Here is a 19,782-nt window from a genome sequence, read left to right on the forward strand (position 1 = left end):
GTTTCAGTAATGCAAGATGAGTGAGTTTTGGAGATCTAACACACAGCACAGTGATGATAGTTAGCAATACTGTATTGTATATTTGAAATCTGCTAGGAGAATAGATCTTAAATTTAATCTTCTTGCCGCACACATACAAACATACAGATACACACAAATGGTAACTCTATGGAGGTGACAGATAAGTCATTTAGTTTGACTGTGATCTAACAATTTATACACTTACAAAAAATCAAGTTATACACCTTAAACATACTCAATTTCTGTGGCAAAGATATCTCAATGAAGTGTTGTGTGTGTGTTCTTTTAATAAAATTGTCTTTTTAAAAAGCTGTTCTCAGGGGCACCCGGGTGGCTCAGTGGTCGAGCATCTGCCTTTGGCTCAGGTGTGATCCCAGGGTCCTGGGATTGAGTCCTGCATAAGGCTCCCCACAAGGAGCCTGCTTCTCCCTCTGCCTAAGTTTCTTCTTCTTTCTCTGCATCTCATGAATAAAAAAATATAATCTTAAAAAAAAAAAGCTGCTCTCAGGATGATGGGACATCAATCACTATCTCACCAATAACTGCTATAGATTGGCCAATACAACTCTACTGGCTAAAAACAATGAATGGTTCATACATATATACACACACACCTACATCTTTGTAAAGGAAATGTTAGTTGGGTAACTGTCATTCAAATTGTCTCAAAGAGTAACTATAGGAGACTTTTATGTTTCTATTATTAAAATTATTGGTTACCTTATTTTATTTTTGAACCTCACTTTATTTTTTAGAGGAAACATTTAGTTTATTTGTTGGTATACAACTTTTCATTAGGGCAGCCCAGGTATCTCAGCGGTTCAGTGCTGCCTTCAGCCCAGGGCGTGATCCTGGAGACCTGGGATCAAGTCCCACGTCGGGCTCCCTGCATGGAGCCTGCTTTTCCCTCTGCCTGTGTCTGCCGCTCGCTCTGTGTGTGTGTGTGTGTCTGTCTCTCATGAATAAATAAATAAAATCTTTTTAAAAAATCAAACAATTTTTCATTAAAAATAGAAATATGTTTTATTTCTTATAAAATTCTTGTGGTAAACCACCTGCTTCCACTCCTCTGGAAAATCTATTTTTAGTTACAAAAACAAAAACAAAGCAAACTTTTATTCTTAGCCATAATACAAAAACTGGATCCCTAGATTATCAAACTGGGTTCATACTTCGAGTTCTTCTTCAATTCATCACTGGTTATGTTCATAAGTAAGTAGGTCTTTTATCTGATGTTGTCAAAGAATGAGGTATTTCAGAGAGATCGATTTTCCAAATAACTGAGTTATGCTTTTTAAAAACTATTGTCTTTCTAAAATGTATTTAAAACTTCACAGCTTTCTTTTTTTTTTTTTTTTTCTTCACAGCTTTCTTAAACAGAGTGTACATAACACAATATAATCTTTTCTTTACAGTTCAGGTAATGACTTCTGAAGCTAGAAGTGTCTTGAGGACAGTCTGGTTATATTTCTGAAACCTAGGGCAGTACTGGAATGTGCCAGACTCTAGTGTGTATTGGCTCCCTCTTTGGGTTGGAGGGGTTGGAAAGCAATTTCCCAGACATCCCTGCAGGTAAGGTTCCAGGTGTGAACAAGCAGATGCACAGACTTTAGAAGCAGAAGTAAAACAGAAGTCACTTTCCTGTCATGTCTTTTGCTTATTCTACCAGCAACATCATGGAAAAGCAGTTTTCATGAAACATTCCAGAATCCACTCTCCAGCTACCTTGGTCCAGAAGGGCAGGGCAGTAACAGCAGTGACAGCTTCTTGATTTCAGTTTCCAGATCCTTGGATCACAGTTAAGGGAATTCTTCTTTTTTTTAATTGCAGTATCATTCGCATACCACAAAATTCACCTTTTTAAAAAGTACAAGACTTTAGTATATTCACAATTTACAAGTTTTAATATATTCACAAAGTTGTATGACCATCACCAGTATCTAATTCTAGATTATTCTTATCACCCCAGCTAAAAAAAAAAACCTTACCCATTAGCAGTAATTCCCCTCTCCTTCCTAGGCCCATCCCTAGCAACCAATAATCTACTTTTTATCTCTATAGGTTTGCCTATCATGGACATTTCATATAAATAGAAACACACACGTGCCCTTCTATGACTGGCTTCCTTCACTTAGCATGCCTTCAAAGTTCATCAATGTTGTAACAGGTATTAGTACTTGGCTTCTTTTTATGACTGAATAATATTCCATTGTATATCCCATTTTGTGTATTTTCTCATCAAATGACAGTTGGCTTATTTTCACTTTTTGGCTACATGAATAATGCTGCCATGAATATTCAGTCAGTTTTCGTGCAGACATACATTGCCGATTCTCTTGGGTATATGCGTAGGAATGGAATTGCTGGGTCATACAGTAAGCCTATGTTTAAATTTTTGAGGAACTGCCAAACTATTTTCCAAAGAGGTTGCTCCATGTTACATTCCCACCAGCAAGGCATGACACTTCCGATGTTTCTACATCCTCACAAATGCTTGTTATTGTCTGCTTTTTAACTATGGCCATCCTCGTAGGTGTGAAATAGTATTGCTTCATGGTTTGATTTACATTTCCTTTTTACTTTTTTTTAAAGATTTTATTTATTTGAGAGACTGAGAGAGAGAGCACAAGCAGGAAGCAGAGGCAGGAGGTTAGACAGAGAAGCAGACTCCCTGCCAGGCAGAAAACCTGATGAGCGGCTCAGGACCCCGGGATCATGACCTGAGCTGAAGGCAGATGCTTATCTGACTGAGCCACCCAGGTGTTTTGATTTGCATTTTCTTATGGCTAATGATGTTGAGCATCTTTCATGTGCATATCTGCCATTTTTACCATCTTTGGACAAATGTCTATTCAAGGGGACATATGCTTGAACTCTTGTGGCAGCCCTCGAGATAGTACCCTTCATGGTAGGTTAATTCCATCTTGTTCTGAGAGTTATTCCCAAAAGTACTGCTTCATACATGCTCCTTTAGCCCTTCCAACATTTTTTTTTCCAACAATTTTTTAAATACTCGATTTATCGCTTAACATAGGTTTTAGTTCTGCACTGAACTCTGACTGATAAAACTGTCGAAAAATATTACACAAAGGCTACTGCTGGGTTGTTTTATATTTCACTGCTCTGCTCTAAATATTTAAGGTTGCTAGACAAGTTACCTCTTGTTACAAATACTATTAGTTATAAATACATGTATTAATTTTCTATTGGTGCCTTAAAAATTACTACAAATTGGACAGCCCGGGTGGCTCAGAGGTTTAGCGCCACCTTCAGCCCAGGGTGTGATCCTGGAGACCCCAGGATCGAGTCCCGTGTTGGGCTCCCTGCGTGGAACCTGCTTCTCTCTCTGCTTGTGTCTGTGCCTCTCTCTCTCTCATGAATAAATAAATAAAATCTTTTTTAAAAATTACCTCAAATTTAGCAGCTTAAACAACACACATTTATTATTTTACAGTTCTATAGGTCAGAAGCCCAACCTAGATCTCACAGGTAAAATGAAGGTGTTGACAGGGCTGTATTCCTTTCTGGATACTGTAAGGGAAAATCCATTTCTGTGTCCACTGGAGTTGTTAGCAGAACTCAATTCCTTGCAGTTCTAAGACTAAGATCCCTGTTTCCTTGATGGTTGCCAGCTGAGGGCCATACCCAGCTTCTAGAGGTCAACAAGAGTTCTTAGCTTATGTCCTCCCTTTCTCCATCTTCAAAGCCAGCAATCATAAACTGAATTCCTTCTCTCTCACACTTCCACTGTGTCCTCCTTCTTCTCTGACTCATTCAACTTCCTTCTTTTTCCACTTTAAAGACTCAGGCAATAGGGTTGGCCCCATCTCAAGAATCCAGGTTACTCCGTCCATCTCATGGTCCTTAACCTTAATCACATCTGCAAAGTCTTTTAGCTATGTAAAGTAAGTACTCAAGTTCTGAGGTACAGTGAGAACATTTTGAGGGGAGGCCATTATCCTGTTTACCACAATACATATCTTCACAGCTTAAAAATTCCAAGTCATGGAATTTTTGGCTCAGTGGTTTGGCACCTGCCTTTGGCCCAGGGCACGATCCTGGAGTCCCAGGATCGAGTCCCACGTCAGGTTCCCAGCTTGGAGCCTGCTTCTCCCTCTGCCTGTGTCTCTGCCTCTCTCTCTCTCTCATGAATAAATAAATAAAATCTTTAAAAAAAATTCCAAGTCAGAAGGCATTTGACATTAAAACTTTAATACTGGGTTATTGCTTCATTCAGATACAGCTTATTATTTTTTTCAAAGTACTTCTAACATCTCATAACTACTAATTATAACTAGAAATAATTATAACCATGATCTGAAGGCACAATATAAAATACAGATGCTCTGACACTAAAGCCCCAGGACACAAAAGTTAATAGCCCAAGTTCCTGCCACTTTTTCTAGCACTGAGACACAGCTGAATAATAATAGCTTATATTAAAATAGCACTAACCATGGGGCACCCAGCTGGTCAGTCAGTGGATCACATGCCTCTTGATCTCAGGGTTGTGAGTTCGAGCCCCACATTGGCTGTAGAGCTTACATACATATATAGCTCTGCCCATTATCTCCTCTAAAATATGTTTTACAATATCCCTGAAAGGTACACAAAATGGAGTAAGTCTATTACTCCTTTTTTATAAATGAGAATATGGAACTCAGAAAGACTAAATAACCTATCCATATATTAGCATGTTTATTATTATATATTAATGTGCCATAATATTACATATTATTTCTTTCAGATGAAGTGATATCTCATGAGCGGCATGCAACTGATAAGTGGATTACACACAGAAAACGAGCAAGTCACAATCTTCACAGGAAAAGCCATGACATTCAGAATGTGTTTAGGAATGACATAAAAACGATAAATAGTGTTTGCTAATTTGATCTAAAGATGGAGGGTTCACTTTAAGAAAAACCAGGGAGTAAGCACTTGCCTTTTTTTTTTTTTTAAGATTTTATTTATTTATTCATGAGAGACAGAGAGAGAGAGAGGCAGAGACACAGGCAGAGGGAGCAGCAGGCACCATGCAGGGAGCCCGATGTGGGACTCGATCCCGGGTCTCCAGGATCACACCCCGAGCTGCAGGTGGCGCTAAACCGCTGCACCACCGGGGCTGCCCTGCACTTGCTTTTCAAAGTATTCATGATGCTGCGTTACCTCACTCTTCTTAAATGTACAGATGAAACAGGCACTCTCCCTATTGGAGGGTACAACCAGGGACAGAGGAGTAAGTGGACAAATACAGAAAGGCATGCAAAAAAGCAAATCTAAACAAACCAAAAGCCAGTAGAGTTAATGATCATACACACAGAAGGGTGGTCCTGTGCCGCCTTCAGATTGTATTGTGACTCATCAAAGATCTTGTAAGCTTTAAATTTAAAATCTTTGCATCTATGGTTTTTCCAATTGTGCCCCTCCCAAAGAAACAAGATGAGAAAACGACTCTCTTCATCTGCATCGACCCATCTGCCTTCTTTACCTTCCAGCACCAGTTAGGGAAACAGGATGGTCAATCAGGTATTTGAACTTATTTCTTCGAATAGGGTGATACCAGACTTGGTCAGCAGGACGCGGAAGAGTACCCTAAGAAAAAGCAAATACATGAACATACAGCAGAGAGCGCTGTGGTCAAATGAAATCTGTTAACCCTTTGCAATGTTTACATTAAAGGCCCTTGGATAGCCTATGGGAATGAGAGCAAAATGCTGCGTCATCAATACTATGGAGAATAATTGAAACTGGGACAATTCAAAAGTGAAAGAAAAAGCATTTCCTTGGAAACACTGGTGAAAATGATTTTAGTTTTCAATCTAGGAGATTAATTTTAGAGTATTTTGAAAGATAATTGGGAATATGTAACATTAAAAAAGAAACAACAAGCCTGAACTTGTGCTAAGCCCTACATCAGCAAGCCAACACTTAACACCTTACCTAATTGAGGTTCTGGCATCTTCCAAGAGTGGCATTTTTAGCCAATCAGCTGGCAGTTCCTGACCAGCACTAGTGAGGTCATCAGTCTGATAGGCTCCCACCCCTTCCCAGGAGAAGATGACCTTGCCCAAAATAATCCAATAATCCTTTCTTTTGTTTACAACTTCCTTGTCCCTTCCCACTTTCTAAAAAACAAAAACAAAACAACAACAACAAAAAAAAAACCTCTATTTTTTGTACAGCTTCTCTGAACTCCTTTCCATTTCCTATATCAGATGCTGATTCATGAATTGTTGAATAAAGTCAGTTAGATCCTCAAATTTATTAAATTTTGGTTTTTAACAATATGCTCAACAAATACCTAATGAGTTGGATACCAAAAAGATGTATGTTCCCAAGTACTTCATATAGGTATATACCCACCTTTGGGGTTTTAATTTTCTTAGGAGGCAGTAAGTTTTCAGGACAAGGACCAGCATTGGCTGTACAGGTCAAAGAAAGAAGAACTTCCTCAGGGATGAACTCATTCTGAAGGGATGTTGGGAGGGGTTTAGGATGATCCACTATACTTTTTTTCTCCTTTAGTTCAGGAAGTCCTAAGAAAGTAACAGGAAAGAAAAACCTGCTGCAATTTTCTTGTAGTTAGTTGGGAGATTCCCAGGCTGTCTCAGCAATACTACCTGTATGGTAACAGCAAACACTGCTTCTGGTTGCCAAGAATAGCAACAATATCTTAAACACTGAACACCACTGGGGCACCTGGGTGGCTCAGTGGGTTAAGCATCTGCCTTTGGCTCAGGTCATGATCTCAGGGTCCTGGGATTGAGTCCAAATCCTGGCTCCCTGCTCAATGGAGGGGGAGAGTCTGCTTCTCCCTCTCTCTGCTCCTGCTGTCTTTCTCAAAATAAATAAATAAAATCTTTTTTATAAATAAATACTGAACATCATCTAGTCAAGAAAAAAAAAACAAAACCTTCATGTTGCCTGCCCTCCTCACACTTACATCACACACAGTTCCAAAATTTGAGGCGTGAACATGAACTGCCATTATTCCAAATTCAAAGGTGGAAATTAAACTCCCATTACCTGCTCAACTCAGTGAACAGCCTTAAAATGATGGAAACATCTCCTTCCCCCTTTGATGTGAAAAGGACAATAGAAATCTCTCTTCAAAATGGTCAAATTATTTAGTAATTATTTCTATATAAATCCAAAGGTGAGAATAACTGCATTAATTGGGGCATTTTTAGAGCAAAAGGGATCTGAGTTGGGTTTAAGATTAAAAGCTGAAAAAAAAAAAAGCTGAATCAGGATTGTTGTAAATGAAGACAGTGGAATAATCTGAGCAAGCTGGCAGAGTAAGAGCTATACAAAGAGTGTTCTATTCTGCCTGAGTAGGGCAGGGGAGTTGTAAAGATAGGGAATGGAGACAAACAGGAAAGGGCCTCCTATGAAGTCAGCAAGGAGAGCTGGGTTGTCACTCTCACAGATCTCTCCACTAATCTATGCCCCTCATGAAGTGCGGTTTATGTTAACGATATATTTTTGGAATGTTGGTGAGGTACAGAGCCAAAGGCCAAGAAAGAATTCTTTAGACATCTTTGGTGCAAAGAGATTTCATTAAAGCACGGGACAGGATCTGTGGGCAAAAAGAGCTGCTGCCCTGGGGTTGAGGAATAGCTGATTACATACTTGGGAGTTGGGGGAGGTAAGGAAAAAAAAGGTTTTCAAAAAGAACTTTGACATGCTAAAGAAGATTTATAGGATACTGGAGGCCTGGCTATTACCCAGTTAAGGTTGTTTTTCTCCTAATAAGGGATTAAGACAGTTTTGAGAGCTTTTTGGAGGAATGTGTTCTACTTTTTCTATTACAAGTCCCTGTCAATAAGCAAAAGGTCATAAAGAAACTTAACTTTGTTCACATTTCCTTATGCCTCTATTTCCCACATTACTCATGGAAGGGAGGATGATGTTAGGGCTCCAGAAAATTGAATTATGAGTCTCTGAAAGTTAGACTATTAATAAGAATGCTTTTTCTCTGTAAATCACTAAGACACTGGTAAACTGACGGAGACTTGTGTCTTGTGGGACTTTAATCTATATTAGCAAATCATTTGTTTTTCCCTTCCCTTAGTCTTAGGGCAGCCAGGAGTGCTTGAGGAATGTCACACACAGCCCACCCAGGATGGGGAGCTGGGAGGGTTGCGGGGTGTCAGCTTGTGCTTTGCCCTCAGCTTGCCTTCTGCTCCATCATCATTAATTCCTATAAGGAGGTATCATGCCTTACTGGTTCACCAGCACAACTTCCAAAGTTCGCATTACCAAATCTCTTTATCTCTTGAATGTCTGAAATGGGTTTAGAACATCACAAGAAACAAGAAGGGGGAAAAATTGCTGGAGGGGGCTTTAGGACAATCTCCCTTAAAAAAACAAGATGAAGGTGTTGGAGGGATTTTTGGCATAATGGGAGTAGGGATGAGTCTAGTGGATTCTTCTTTTAGTGCAGTTCTGCATTCATCTGTATATGAATGAAAATCTTAAGGAATTATTGTCATTTAGAATAATTATTGAGACCCGCTACAAACTGGTTCTTTAAAGTCAGAGCCCAGGTACCAAAAAAGTACTTTCATACAACTACTGGAACTTAAAACAGTGAATTTAACACAATATAAAATTAGGGATGCCTGGGACGCCTGGGTAGCTCAGTGGTGGAATGTCTGCCTTTGGCTCAGGTCGCGATCCCTGGGTCCTGAGATCGAGTCCTGATCAGGCCCAGGCCTGCTTCTCCCTCTGCCTCTCTCTATGTTTTGAATAAATAAAAATCTTTAATAAATAAATAAAACCTTCAAAACAACTAGGGGTGCCTGGATGCTTCAGTCAGTTGAGTATATGACTTTTTTTAAATGAATTATATTATTTATTTGAAAGAGAGAGCAAGGGAGAGCACAAACAGCTGGAACGGCAGACAGAGGGAGAGGTGAAGGGAGAAGCAGGTTCCCCAGTGAGCAGGGGGCCAGACGTGGGGCTCCATCCCAGGACCCTGGGCTCAGGACAGGAGGTGGAAGCAGAGATCCTGACTGAGCCACCCAGGTGCGCCAAGCCCAGGACTCTTGATTTCCGCTCTGGTCATGATCTCAAGGTGGCGAGATCGAGCCTCCCTCGCACTCTGCACTTGGCCGGGGAGTATGCTTGGGTTTTCTTCCTCTCTTTCTGTTGCTCCCCTCACCCTCCTCTTTCTCTCTCTAAAATAAATAACTGAATCTTTTTAAAAAAGTCATAGCTGGGGATCTCTGAGTGGCTCAGCGGTTTAGCACCGCCTTCAGCCCGGGGCGTGATCCTGGAGTCCCGGGATCGAGTCCCGCGTCAGGCTCCCTGCATGGAGCCTGCTTCTCCCTCTGCCTGTGTCTGCCTCTCTCTCCCTCTCTTTGTATCTCATGAATAAATAAAATCCTTAAAAATAAAAAAATATAAAATAAAATAAAAAATAAAAAGTCATAGCAATATAGAACTCAACATCCTTTGAAAAAAAGTCTTTAGGTGTAGTGGTGAGGCAGGCCTCTGGCTCAAAAGAACTATAAAAGGAATGGCTTTTGATTTTACTGAAACAAGTGTAGTGTAAAAACTAAAGTAATGACGGCATCCTGGAATCTGGGATTCAGGGGAACCGGGGCCGTGAGTTCCACCGAGGGCCACGATCCCTGTCGGCGTGCGGGATCTGTGAGGAACCTTACCCGTCTCCTCCTTGGAGGCAGACACCTTTAACGTTTTGCCCTCAGGTGCGGGCACGGAGGTTAGGAACGTGGAGGGCGTCTTCGGAAGAGACATAACCATCAAGGTCTCCCACCACTCTTTAGTCACTTGAAATATCGCTCCGGAAAGTCAACTTAGAAACAAGCCAGCGGTGTCCTCGCATTTGGCAACGCTGCCGCGCGTCCTGCAGCAACAGGAGAGAGAGACCCACGGGGCGCGGCGTCACGGCCGGGCTCCTAACTCCTCCAGCAGCGCCGCTTCCCGCGCCAGGAGCCCGCGCGCCCTCGGGTCACCTGCCGCGGCGGGGGGCGGGGCGCGCCGGAGCCCCGCCCCGGAAGGAGCCGCCCGCCCCGCCCCCCGACGCGCGGGGCCCTGGGACGCACCGAGGCCGAGGCCGAGGCCGAGGCCGAGGCCGCGCCGCCGCGGCACCGCAGGCGTGGGAAGCGCCGTGTGTCGCCATAGAAACGCAGGACCCCGAGCTCTCGCGGCCCTCGCCGGGGGCTGTCTCCCGCGGTGCCGGCGGCGGAGGGAGACCGCGAGGCAGCCATGCCGGCCCTCGGGGATGCGGCGGTTTTACCCGCAGCGTAGGTTCGGCAGCCACGGAGAACACAAATATTTAATCGGGTTGCTCTCACAGCAGGAGCGCGGATATGTCTACACCGCGGCGCTCCCGCCCGCAGGTCGTGGCCAGTGCGCAGGCGCCAGCGGTGCCCGGGGTGCCCCCCCGCCCCCGCGCGGCCCCCACCCGAGGCGCCGCCAGGTGGGAGCCAGCCTCCCCTAAGACAACCGTGCTTGCATCGTTCTCTCCCAACTTGCTTTTTCGTTTTTCATATTTTCCTAAAAGCCAAATGCAGGGCGAAACCACGTAACCATAGGAACCCAGAGCCTGTCGGTTGAGGCTGATGCGGATGCTGCCCCTGACCTTGACCTTGCGATCGTCTTCCTCCGGACGGACGCGCGACCCCGACCCCACCCGGCTGCACGCTCAAGGCATTCTTAGGTCGGCGTGGCTTTTTTTTTTTTTTTTTTTTTGGCTGGAGGCAGGGAAGGAGATTGCGATTTGGGCGGAGCCGAGCCAAGCAAAAATGTTGGGGCTTCCTAAGAACCTGTTCTTTTTTTTTTTTTTTAATAAATTTTTTATTGGTGTTCAATTTGCCAACATACAGAATAATACCCAGTGCTCATCCCGTCAAGAACCCGTTCTCAGGAAAGAAGGGGATAAACGCATTCGCTTGGAGAAGAATTCCCTTCCCTTATCGCCACCGGTGGTTGTTTTCTATGAAGATGGAGCCTTGGGGCGGCTCCGTGGCTCAGTGGTTGGGGGCCTGGTTTCTGCTCGGGTCATGACCTCGGGGTCCTGGGGTGGAGCTCCCAGAAGGCTCCCTACTCAGCGGGGAGCCTGCTTCTCCCTTGGCCTCTGCTTAGTGTCGCTAATGAAAGGATCCGTAAATGTAAAGGAGACACAAATCTAGGCACTGCTCTGCTCGCTCTCAAAATTTCAATAACTACACTTCCTTAGAATTCTAGCAATATTATAAATTCCCTAATACCGCTACCTTAAAAAAAAAATGGGGTCTTTAATGCTAAATAGTACTGGTGGAATTCCAGTGTCTAAATGACTCTAGTCTGGCAAATATATTTTAGAAGGGAAAATAACTCGATCTACTGTCCTGTTCCTTAGTACCTAACCACACTGTCTGACCCAAACACCTTTGCTGAGTGGTGTTTGAAAATCAACTGGACAGTTCTGCTCCTGAGCTGATGGATTTGGTTTCTGGTTTTCAGGATAATTGCAATTAAAAATATGAGCAGTGTTGAAAATAAAAACAACAGTCTCAACACAGTGCCTGAGTGGCTCAGTCAGGTATGCATCCAGCTCTTGGTTTCAGCTCAGGTCATGGTTTTATGGATGGTTGGATGGAGCCCCTAGTGAGCTCTGCAGTCGGGGGGAGTCTGCTTTAAGATTCTCTCCTTCTGTCCCTCCCCACACTCTCCCTCTAAAATAGATCTTTAAAACACAATCATACACACATAAGCTCAGTGGCTCCTTTTAATTCTCCCTAGTGAAACATCTTGGCTGTCTGAGCATTTTAGCCTTTAGCCCTATCCCATCTATTTTTCTCTCAATTTTCCAAGAATCACAATAGACACAGAGCACTCATAAATAGCACACATGTATTTCCCTCTAAGGACTGGCAAATAAACAAGTAAAGGGCAAAAGCAATGCACAAGCAGGTGGAAGGTCATTTTCTCCAGTTTGCTTTCCTCCTTCCTCACTTCCATTCTAGTTTGGAACCAAAACCAGAAGACTGAACTTCAGAAATCCTAACATTCCAACGTTCAGCTTACACAGTTTATTAAGCTTTTGGGTACTGGAAGAACAAGGTAACTCCTTCATATTCTTAACCTAGTTTTTAAAAAGTAAGGCATTGATAGAACAGATGAGGACAAGTGAACAGATTCAAGAGACACATAAAGTAAAAATCTGTAGAATGTGTGGTATGAAGAAAAAGGCGTCAAAAGTTACTTCTCATTTTCTATCCTGTGTATGGTGTGATTATATATACTGTTTCCCAAGCAAAGGTCTGCATTTAAGTTGTAGAAGTATGTGAAGCAGTAAGCACAAAAACAGAGGAGCACTTAAAAATATTACAGTAAGGCCATAGCTATTGAAGAATATAATTGCTACTCGGGGGAAACTCCTCTCATAATTTTGAAAGATCACAAGGGATCCCTAAGGTGGAAAGAAGTTAAGCATTATTGAGGTCTTCAATGGAAAATATCATAGCAAAATCCAAAATGAGCAAGTAATAACTTTCCTAAATAAAAACCTCATAATAGTAAAAATCCCAGCTGTAGTTATAAACAAGGCTAACTGAGCTTGTTGGCATGGACTAACTCCTGTGGCAGCTTAACACCACCCACCCAGCAGTGGGGTCCTCTGGCTTCGACTGGACAGTATCTAAGAAGAGTTTCAGTGTGATCACCAAACATGCCCTGAGCTAGGAAAAAAAACACATGGAGTATGTTTGCACCAATCCTCTTTTTACCAATTCAAGGCTTTTGACAGAGAAAGAAAGAACAAGCTGGGGAGGGTCAGTAGGGGAGAGCCCTATGCAGGGCTCAATCTCATGGCCCTGAGATCATGACCTGAGCTGAAATCAAGAGTCTGGACGCCTAACTGACTGAGCTACCCAGCCGGCCCCTACCACATCAGTTTTTACGTGTGTGGGCACTTCCATATAACATGCATAGCTTCCTAAAGGAGTCTGAGTGGGAAGCAGGCCTGCGTTTGCACTTAATGTAGTTAAAGAATGAAGGTATCAATAAATGTGGTGAAGGAGACAAAGAAATCTAGGCACCGCCCAAGGAAGTGCCTCTCAGGGGAAGAGTAACTTCTTGTGTTGCTTCCACAGAAGGACATTCCTAAAACTGAAATGATGCCTCAGCCTATCTTAGTTCTGTCATTATTAAGTACCCTTCTTCTGATTCCACATGGGTATGCCTACAGGAAGAAATAGAATTTTGGTTTCGTTCACACCGCACACCTGGAATGTGGCGTTGATGCAATCTAGAATAAATTCATCTTTCTCATCATAAAATGGGCTTCTACAAAGCAAATTCAGTCAGCAAGCATGCCAACCTGAGTATGCCATTCTCTGTGTGACTTCTCAATCTATTTATAAACTGGTATTCCAGTTTTTTTCATCATATTCATGAACTTTGTTCACTGGAGTCCAAATGCAAGCTGAGCCTAAAAGGTCAGGACCCTCAACTTGAGTAAATCATCAAGGAAAACTGCCACACTGTGGCTTTGCCCGAGTATGCCCAAAGAATACTCACTTGATCCAAGAAACAGGGAGGGGCACATCTTATTTCTGAAGCAATCTCCCCCTTCCCACTCCTCTGGCCCTGCAGAAGAGGTGGCTAGAGCTAGAGCATGGAAGAAGAGAGGACTTCCTGGCTATTAGAACGAGGATGCATCTATGCAAAGAATGTTGTGATGTCAAATCCTACTCATAATGGGTTCCTATTACGAGGAGATTCTTTGGAGGAAGGAAATCAGTTTCTTGCGTCAACAAAATCAGTTTCCCCAAGTCTTATCTGAAAAGGCACATTTCTTGACCAACAGATTTTCTACCATCCATTAGAAAACTAAGTCCGTGTCTACCCATTAGGGGAGGAGGTGGGTACATTTTTCAGAAATAGCCATTCACAAGTTTTAACAGGCAAACTGCAGGAGTCAGGCAACAAATAATGACCACAATAATGAGAGGAGGCTCAAAGTATCAGTGTCACAACTGGCCTCTATCATTTATTAATTTGTAACATGGCTCCCTCTCCGTCATTCCGGATAAGAAAGTTTTTGTTACTTACCTTCTCTTTGGCTGTATTCAGCACATAAAGCTGCCTGACACTAAGATGAAAAACATCTGTAATTATGAAATACTTAGACATTGAGTAAAATTAAAATGCTTTTAAAAACAAGAGAGACTAGGTTCTTTCCAAATATATTTATTTACCACATTCTTCACATATGCAATATTTTGCCATTTTCTATGTAGATTTTTAAGTTAATCTTAAGACAATGCATACTGAACAAAGTGAGAGTACCAGTGATTATACAAACAGGGCAGGGCGTTCAGGGGAGACTCCTGAGTAGAATTCAGGAAAAGAGCAGACACAAGTGACTTAGAAAAAAACATCTTTAATTATAGAAAAACTTTTAAAACCACCTCAGATCTCCATGAACTTTCAGCTGCGTTCAGAACACGATGGATTTAAAGCGCAAGCTAGATAAGTGTAAACATGGGAAGGAGGCTGTCACACTGGCCCAAATGGTAGAGCTGGAGTTGGAGCTCTCATCTCACCCAAGAATTGGCACATGCGCACATGGGAATTCAAATTATATCCCTAACTGCTTGCATGCACAAACTGCCTCATGTCTCAGTTATTTAAAACAATAAGAACACCTACCATGTCATTAAAACAAACGAACACCAAAAACACAGTGGAGTATCTGCTAGCTTAAAGGTTAGCACTCCCTTGGGAAGGGCATATGGGAAGCAGAAATAGTGAATATAATGTTGAAATAAGGAAGAAAGGAAAAAGGAATACAGAAGAGGCAGTTCTAGTTTTTAAACTGTATCACTTCTGAGATTAACCCTTTCTTTTTCTCAAATCCAAATTAGCTATTAAAAAGTCTTTATGCTTTACAGAAAAAAAAAAAACTTTATTAAGGGCTTTGAAGATTATATAGATTGAACATCAATAATGATAAAACTGTAAAATTGTACAAACAGGACATTAAATTTAGGATGAGAAAGAGCATGGGCAGACCAAGCAGGAAGGACTCCATTCTCCTGTTTCAACCAGAGTTGAAGTTGTGTTTTACCTCCTTTATAAACTGGGTTCCAAAATTCTATTACCTGATAGAAATTTTAGTGATGTTCGAATACTCAAATGCTTATCAGCTTTACTAATAATACTCACTTTATTCCTCAAAACCGTTATGTCCCAGTTTCAATTTTTGAGCCATAAACATAAAGCCTAGAGATAAGATACATAAAACAATATCCAAGACAGATCTTTCTGATAGTATATACGCACGTATATGTAAACTGTATTATATAAACTATATATATGTCACATAAATTTTGCACAAGATTAGTAAGCGAGTCCATTACACGTTATTAACAAAAGAATGAACTATCTTCCATTAAGAATTTTGCCTTCCAAGATTATAAGCATTCTTTACACTGGCAAAAAGTAAGACTTCGTTAGTTTCCTTCCTCTCCATAAATTCTAAAATTTAACTACAAGGTACACAGTAGTTCTAACAGTAAAATACCTAGGTGAAAGCAGAGATGCTTTTCTTTTTAGCAGCTTACCTTTATGCTAAACAGATGAAGAAACTAATTTTGGAGGTGGAAACATGAGTGCCTTTAAAACTCTTGTTAAATTCTTGTCAGTTCCATTATGGGAGTGCTTATTGTATCCGTCAAAGTAGGACGGGGATTCACATCATACAGAGTCTATTTAAAAGCACATATTCTCAGGAATGTGCAGCATTTGAAAACATTCGCATTTTTAAAAGATTCCAACGAGATGATGAGGATTCAGGTTTAGAATTTATGGAAAGTAAGAAGATAATGAGGCCCGTTTTCCGCCAGGGCTAGTGTTTTGCAACAACCCTATGAGGTAGCTCTTGCCCCATTTTACAGATGAGGAAAACTGTGGCTCTGATAAATGAAGCAACCGTGCCCACTGTCACACTGCCAGTAGGATGGGGCTATCTTTGTCAAACATCACATTCCTTTTTGCTGCACCAGTGGTTTTCTAACTGGATATTTGGGGGTAGGAGACAATGGGTGTCCCAAACAACAGGACTCCAGCCCTGCATCCCAGTCTCAACCAGTGGCAGCTATATTTTATCTGTTTTGCATGCTAGGATTAAGTGTAACAATTTTAATGGTTTCATAACTGAAACTTCGTACATCAGGCCACTGGTTACTACAGTTATGTTCCTTTACCTTCATTATTTTTCCCCATACAAAACAATGAACTGGACTTAAAATTACTCATGATCACACAAAACAAACATATCTTTTTGCATAAAAGATCTCAATTCATAAAGTGTATACCTTTTGGGGCTGCATAACCCACATGACCAACCTTATACATAATGTTCTTTTAGGTTTTCAGGATTCCATTCTTCAGGCAAGTATAATTTTAAAATTCATTGGAAACTGCCTACACTAAATGAATGACTTGTACAACATAATCTGCATTTGCAATTAGAGAATATTTACACAATGTACCTTCTTTACCTGCCAACGTCCCTCACTCTTACCCTACAAACTGAAAGGAAAAAACATTTTCCGCACTCCTCATGCTTCCAAAAGCAAAAAGTAGTTACTGAAAGGTTAAAAGGAGCCTCAATTTTCTAATTATTAATTCTAACATAAAGCAAGCAACTTCCCTTAGGCAACTGCAGGAGATTAAGCCACCAAAAACAAACAGACCACTCCCTTTTCCTTCACTATCCAGGACTGAGAATGAAAGCATCTAACAGATTTATAACAAAATTTGAGATTTAACCGTTGTCCTAGAGAAAATACCCACAATAAAGGTACTATCACTAATAGTTCTTGTAGGAAAGAAGTTTTAAACTCTTTCCTTTTCAAAAGGAACAAAGTATCCTCCTGTAACTAATTTTCACCCCTATTAGCAAAAGAGGAAAAATCAATAAATCTTCCTGAAACACATGAGAAGTTTTAATTTATTTAGGAGTGCAAGTAGTGGTTCAAATAAACAGACATTTGCCAAGAGCAGCTAACAGTTAAGACCATGGCTATCAAACTAGTTTCTCAAAAGTAGCTACTACTCCAAGCGTTTTGTGAAAATTTCTTAGGGCAGTCTTACCTGTTCTAAAGAGTCTTTAGTTTTAAACATGTTTTTTGTTGTCACCTCAAGGTCTTGGACAGAAAAATAAAATCACTAATAAAGGGAAGATGAGAGCTGGAAACAAAAAACGTTCAATCCAATAAATATAATATTCAGAATCAGTACAGAGCAACAAAGTGAATAAGCAATGAGAATGTTACATTTACAGCTGAATTTCAACAGAAATACAGATCTAAGCGTTCCATTCTCTGCCTTCATTTGATGACTTACTCATACACAAGGCTTTAGACCAATCTGATTTTCTTAACTCCCTCATTATATTTAAAATGTAGTTATAAATTCAAGTGACTCATTTTAATCTTTCATAAAAATCCCAGAGATTAAAAGGTTTATTAAAGCAGTCTTGTTTGGAGGTGATGGCCCCATCACAATTATGTCACCACCATACAATTACTGCTTGGGAACATGTGCACTACTTTTTTAAAAATGTCCTGATAACACACACATTTGTCTGTTAAAATTAGATTAGATATCTGAAAACTGCATAAACTCATCTGGATCAGAGGTACTGGAATAAAACAGGTAAAGAGGCTGGGTACTTGTCCAAATTAAGTTGTTCATACTAAAAACTCCATTCACCTTCTTGTGACACTCAAACTGACTTTAAAAGAATCCCAAAGAGATGTCCCAAAACTTTTTGGATAGTCAGTAAGGCTATTAGAATACCAACACAGCTTCTCAAGTTGGCTACTCCAAATAAAAATCATCTTTTGGGTAATTCTTTAAGTCTCATTTCTTTGAGTGGAAGATTCAGCCACTTTCATATCCCATTCCAAATACTCGGTCTTTACAAACAATTAATCATTCCTCAAACATATAAACAAAATAATTCCTGCACACCACACTGTATTAGAAATGGGCATCTTATAACATGGAAACATCACATAATAGAGTACATTTTCTTGAAAATGATTAATTCGTTTCATCTAAAGTATACTACCATTGAAAGTGTAATAATAGAGCAGTGCAGAAGCCAGCTTCTGTATCTTTAAAAATCACTTTAATATTAATGGAGGTGACTAATACTTATATGTTACAGACTTACTAGTCTGCAAAATATTGCAAGTCAGTATTTAACAAAGAAAGGGTACTGCATAACTTCCCAAAAGTTATTAAAGTTTAAATTTAAAAATGTTGCCTTCCACAGAGGTTCCAAGATAAAATAATTTAAACACATGATTGACTCAGCAAATCTTTTTTAAAAATTACTTTGGAAGTTATAAAAGAAACTGTCTTTTTTTTGTCTGGTGCCACTTCTTTCTTTTTCCCTTCCTACTTCTGTTCCCTCAATATGTAATATTTTGGATGTAAACTCAAGGTGAAAGGTGTAATTCTGCTTCACAGAAACCATGACCTATACTTCATAAAGAAAAGGTAAAAACTGAGTAGAACTGAACTTTTCTCAAAAGAAAAATACAATTAGAATGTATAACGAGATTATCTTTGGAAACTAGAGGTTTTTGCTCTACTAGAAATAGCAAAACGTTCCACCTTATTTCTTTCCCTAAGTACACAGCTAATTAGCATACATTCCAACAGTGTGCCTGAAAAAAATTTCTAAAGCCCAAAATATTTGATTTCTTCCTAAGTGTTTTGGCTAATTCAGTGGCTAAGGAAACATGATGTTTAGTCTCGATGTTTAGATGGAGTCAAAAAACAGAAACCGAGCAAAACTGTCATTATGTCAGCTACAAGTCTCCCTTCTCCCAAAAAGGCAAAAATGAAAAAAAAAAAAAAAAGTACTGCTTTAAGTGCACAAGATCCAGTAAACTCCCAACATCTCAGCTGACCTAGGAGTGGAGCGAGCCATCCATAAGTGTGGAGTGATCCAAATACCACAGATAACTTCAGGAACAGCTGGAAACGGATGCTGGCCCCAGATCACGAAGAGTAGCCATCTTCAATGTCAAGGAATGAATCAGAGTCCAAGCTTCTAAAACACATAACGACAAGTCCAGGAACGTGGCCGGATATAATCCAGAAATGTGGGCTTCGATGGGAAAAAAAAAGAAAGGAAGAGTAGTTTATTTGCACGCACCAAGTGCACAAGGCGTCGGAGTGGGAAGAGGGAGTGGATGTTAAACACTGCACACCTACAATTCCTCCCAGCATTTCTGTAACTTAGGCTATAAGCAGGCTCACTAATTTAAAAGATGTTCATTATGTTTATCTACAGCATGGGTTATATGATTTAGAAGTTTTACACAAAGCTTTTCAAGTCCAGTACACTCTCTCTATCAATTACATGGACTTCTGACCAAATTCCAAGCAGGCACTACCTTTTTTCTGTATCTTGCAGAAACCTATTAGTGGCCTAAAACCTAATTTTTGATAGGTAAGGATGATAAGATATATATACAAATTACTGTAATAAAAAGTTTAAAATTAATAAATTACATGAGAACAGATGAAGCATTATGAAAGTTCAGAAATAGGAAAAGACTGAAGCAAGAATTTGAAAAAGCTGGAAGATGTTGCATCCAAAGTGGTTTCTGAGAAAATAAAATCTGGCAGGTGGAATCAGAGTGCAGAGGGCAGCATCACCAGACAGACCAAACCCACTGGTTCAGATGCACAAAGGGCATTAAGTAAGAAATAAGG

The 19,782-nt window shown here is 40.6% G+C and overlaps 2 protein-coding genes across 13 annotated transcripts in view; both read right to left on the reverse strand.

The window, feature by feature from the left end:
* Positions 1–13,717, reverse strand: part of AXDND1 (axonemal dynein light chain domain containing 1) — a 106,820-nt gene extending 93,103 nt beyond the window's left edge. For 4 of the 7 annotated variants that reach the window (XM_025430146.3, XM_025430145.3, XM_025430148.3 and 1 more), the window contains exons 1-4: positions 13,558–13,717; positions 9,696–9,898; positions 6,388–6,560; positions 5,513–5,616 (exon numbers count right to left, since the gene is read on the reverse strand). In XM_025430146.3, the coding sequence (XP_025285931.1) occupies positions 5,513–5,616; positions 6,388–6,560; positions 9,696–9,795 (377 nt within the window). In that variant the 5' untranslated portion in view covers positions 9,796–9,898; positions 13,558–13,717. Of the gene's footprint in view, positions 1–1,746; positions 1,878–5,512; positions 5,617–6,387; positions 6,561–9,695; positions 9,899–10,636; positions 10,656–13,557 lie in introns of those variants that run through there. The other 3 variants (XM_025430144.3, XM_025430147.3, XM_025430149.3) reach the window with 3 other exon arrangements.
* Positions 13,718–14,934: 1,217 nt separating this feature from the next.
* SOAT1 (sterol O-acyltransferase 1) overlaps positions 14,935–19,782 on the reverse strand; it is a 74,458-nt gene continuing 69,610 nt past the window's right edge. For all 6 annotated transcript variants that reach the window (XM_025430150.3, XM_025430151.3, XM_049112178.1 and 3 more), the window contains one exon: positions 14,935–19,171. In XM_025430150.3, the coding sequence (XP_025285935.1) occupies positions 19,115–19,171 (57 nt within the window). In that variant the 3' untranslated portion in view covers positions 14,935–19,114. The remainder of the gene's footprint in view (positions 19,172–19,782) is intronic.

This window comes from Canis lupus, chromosome 7 (assembly GCF_003254725.2).
Source record: "Canis lupus dingo isolate Sandy chromosome 7, ASM325472v2, whole genome shotgun sequence".
Lineage (NCBI taxonomy): Eukaryota > Metazoa > Chordata > Mammalia > Carnivora > Canidae > Canis > Canis lupus.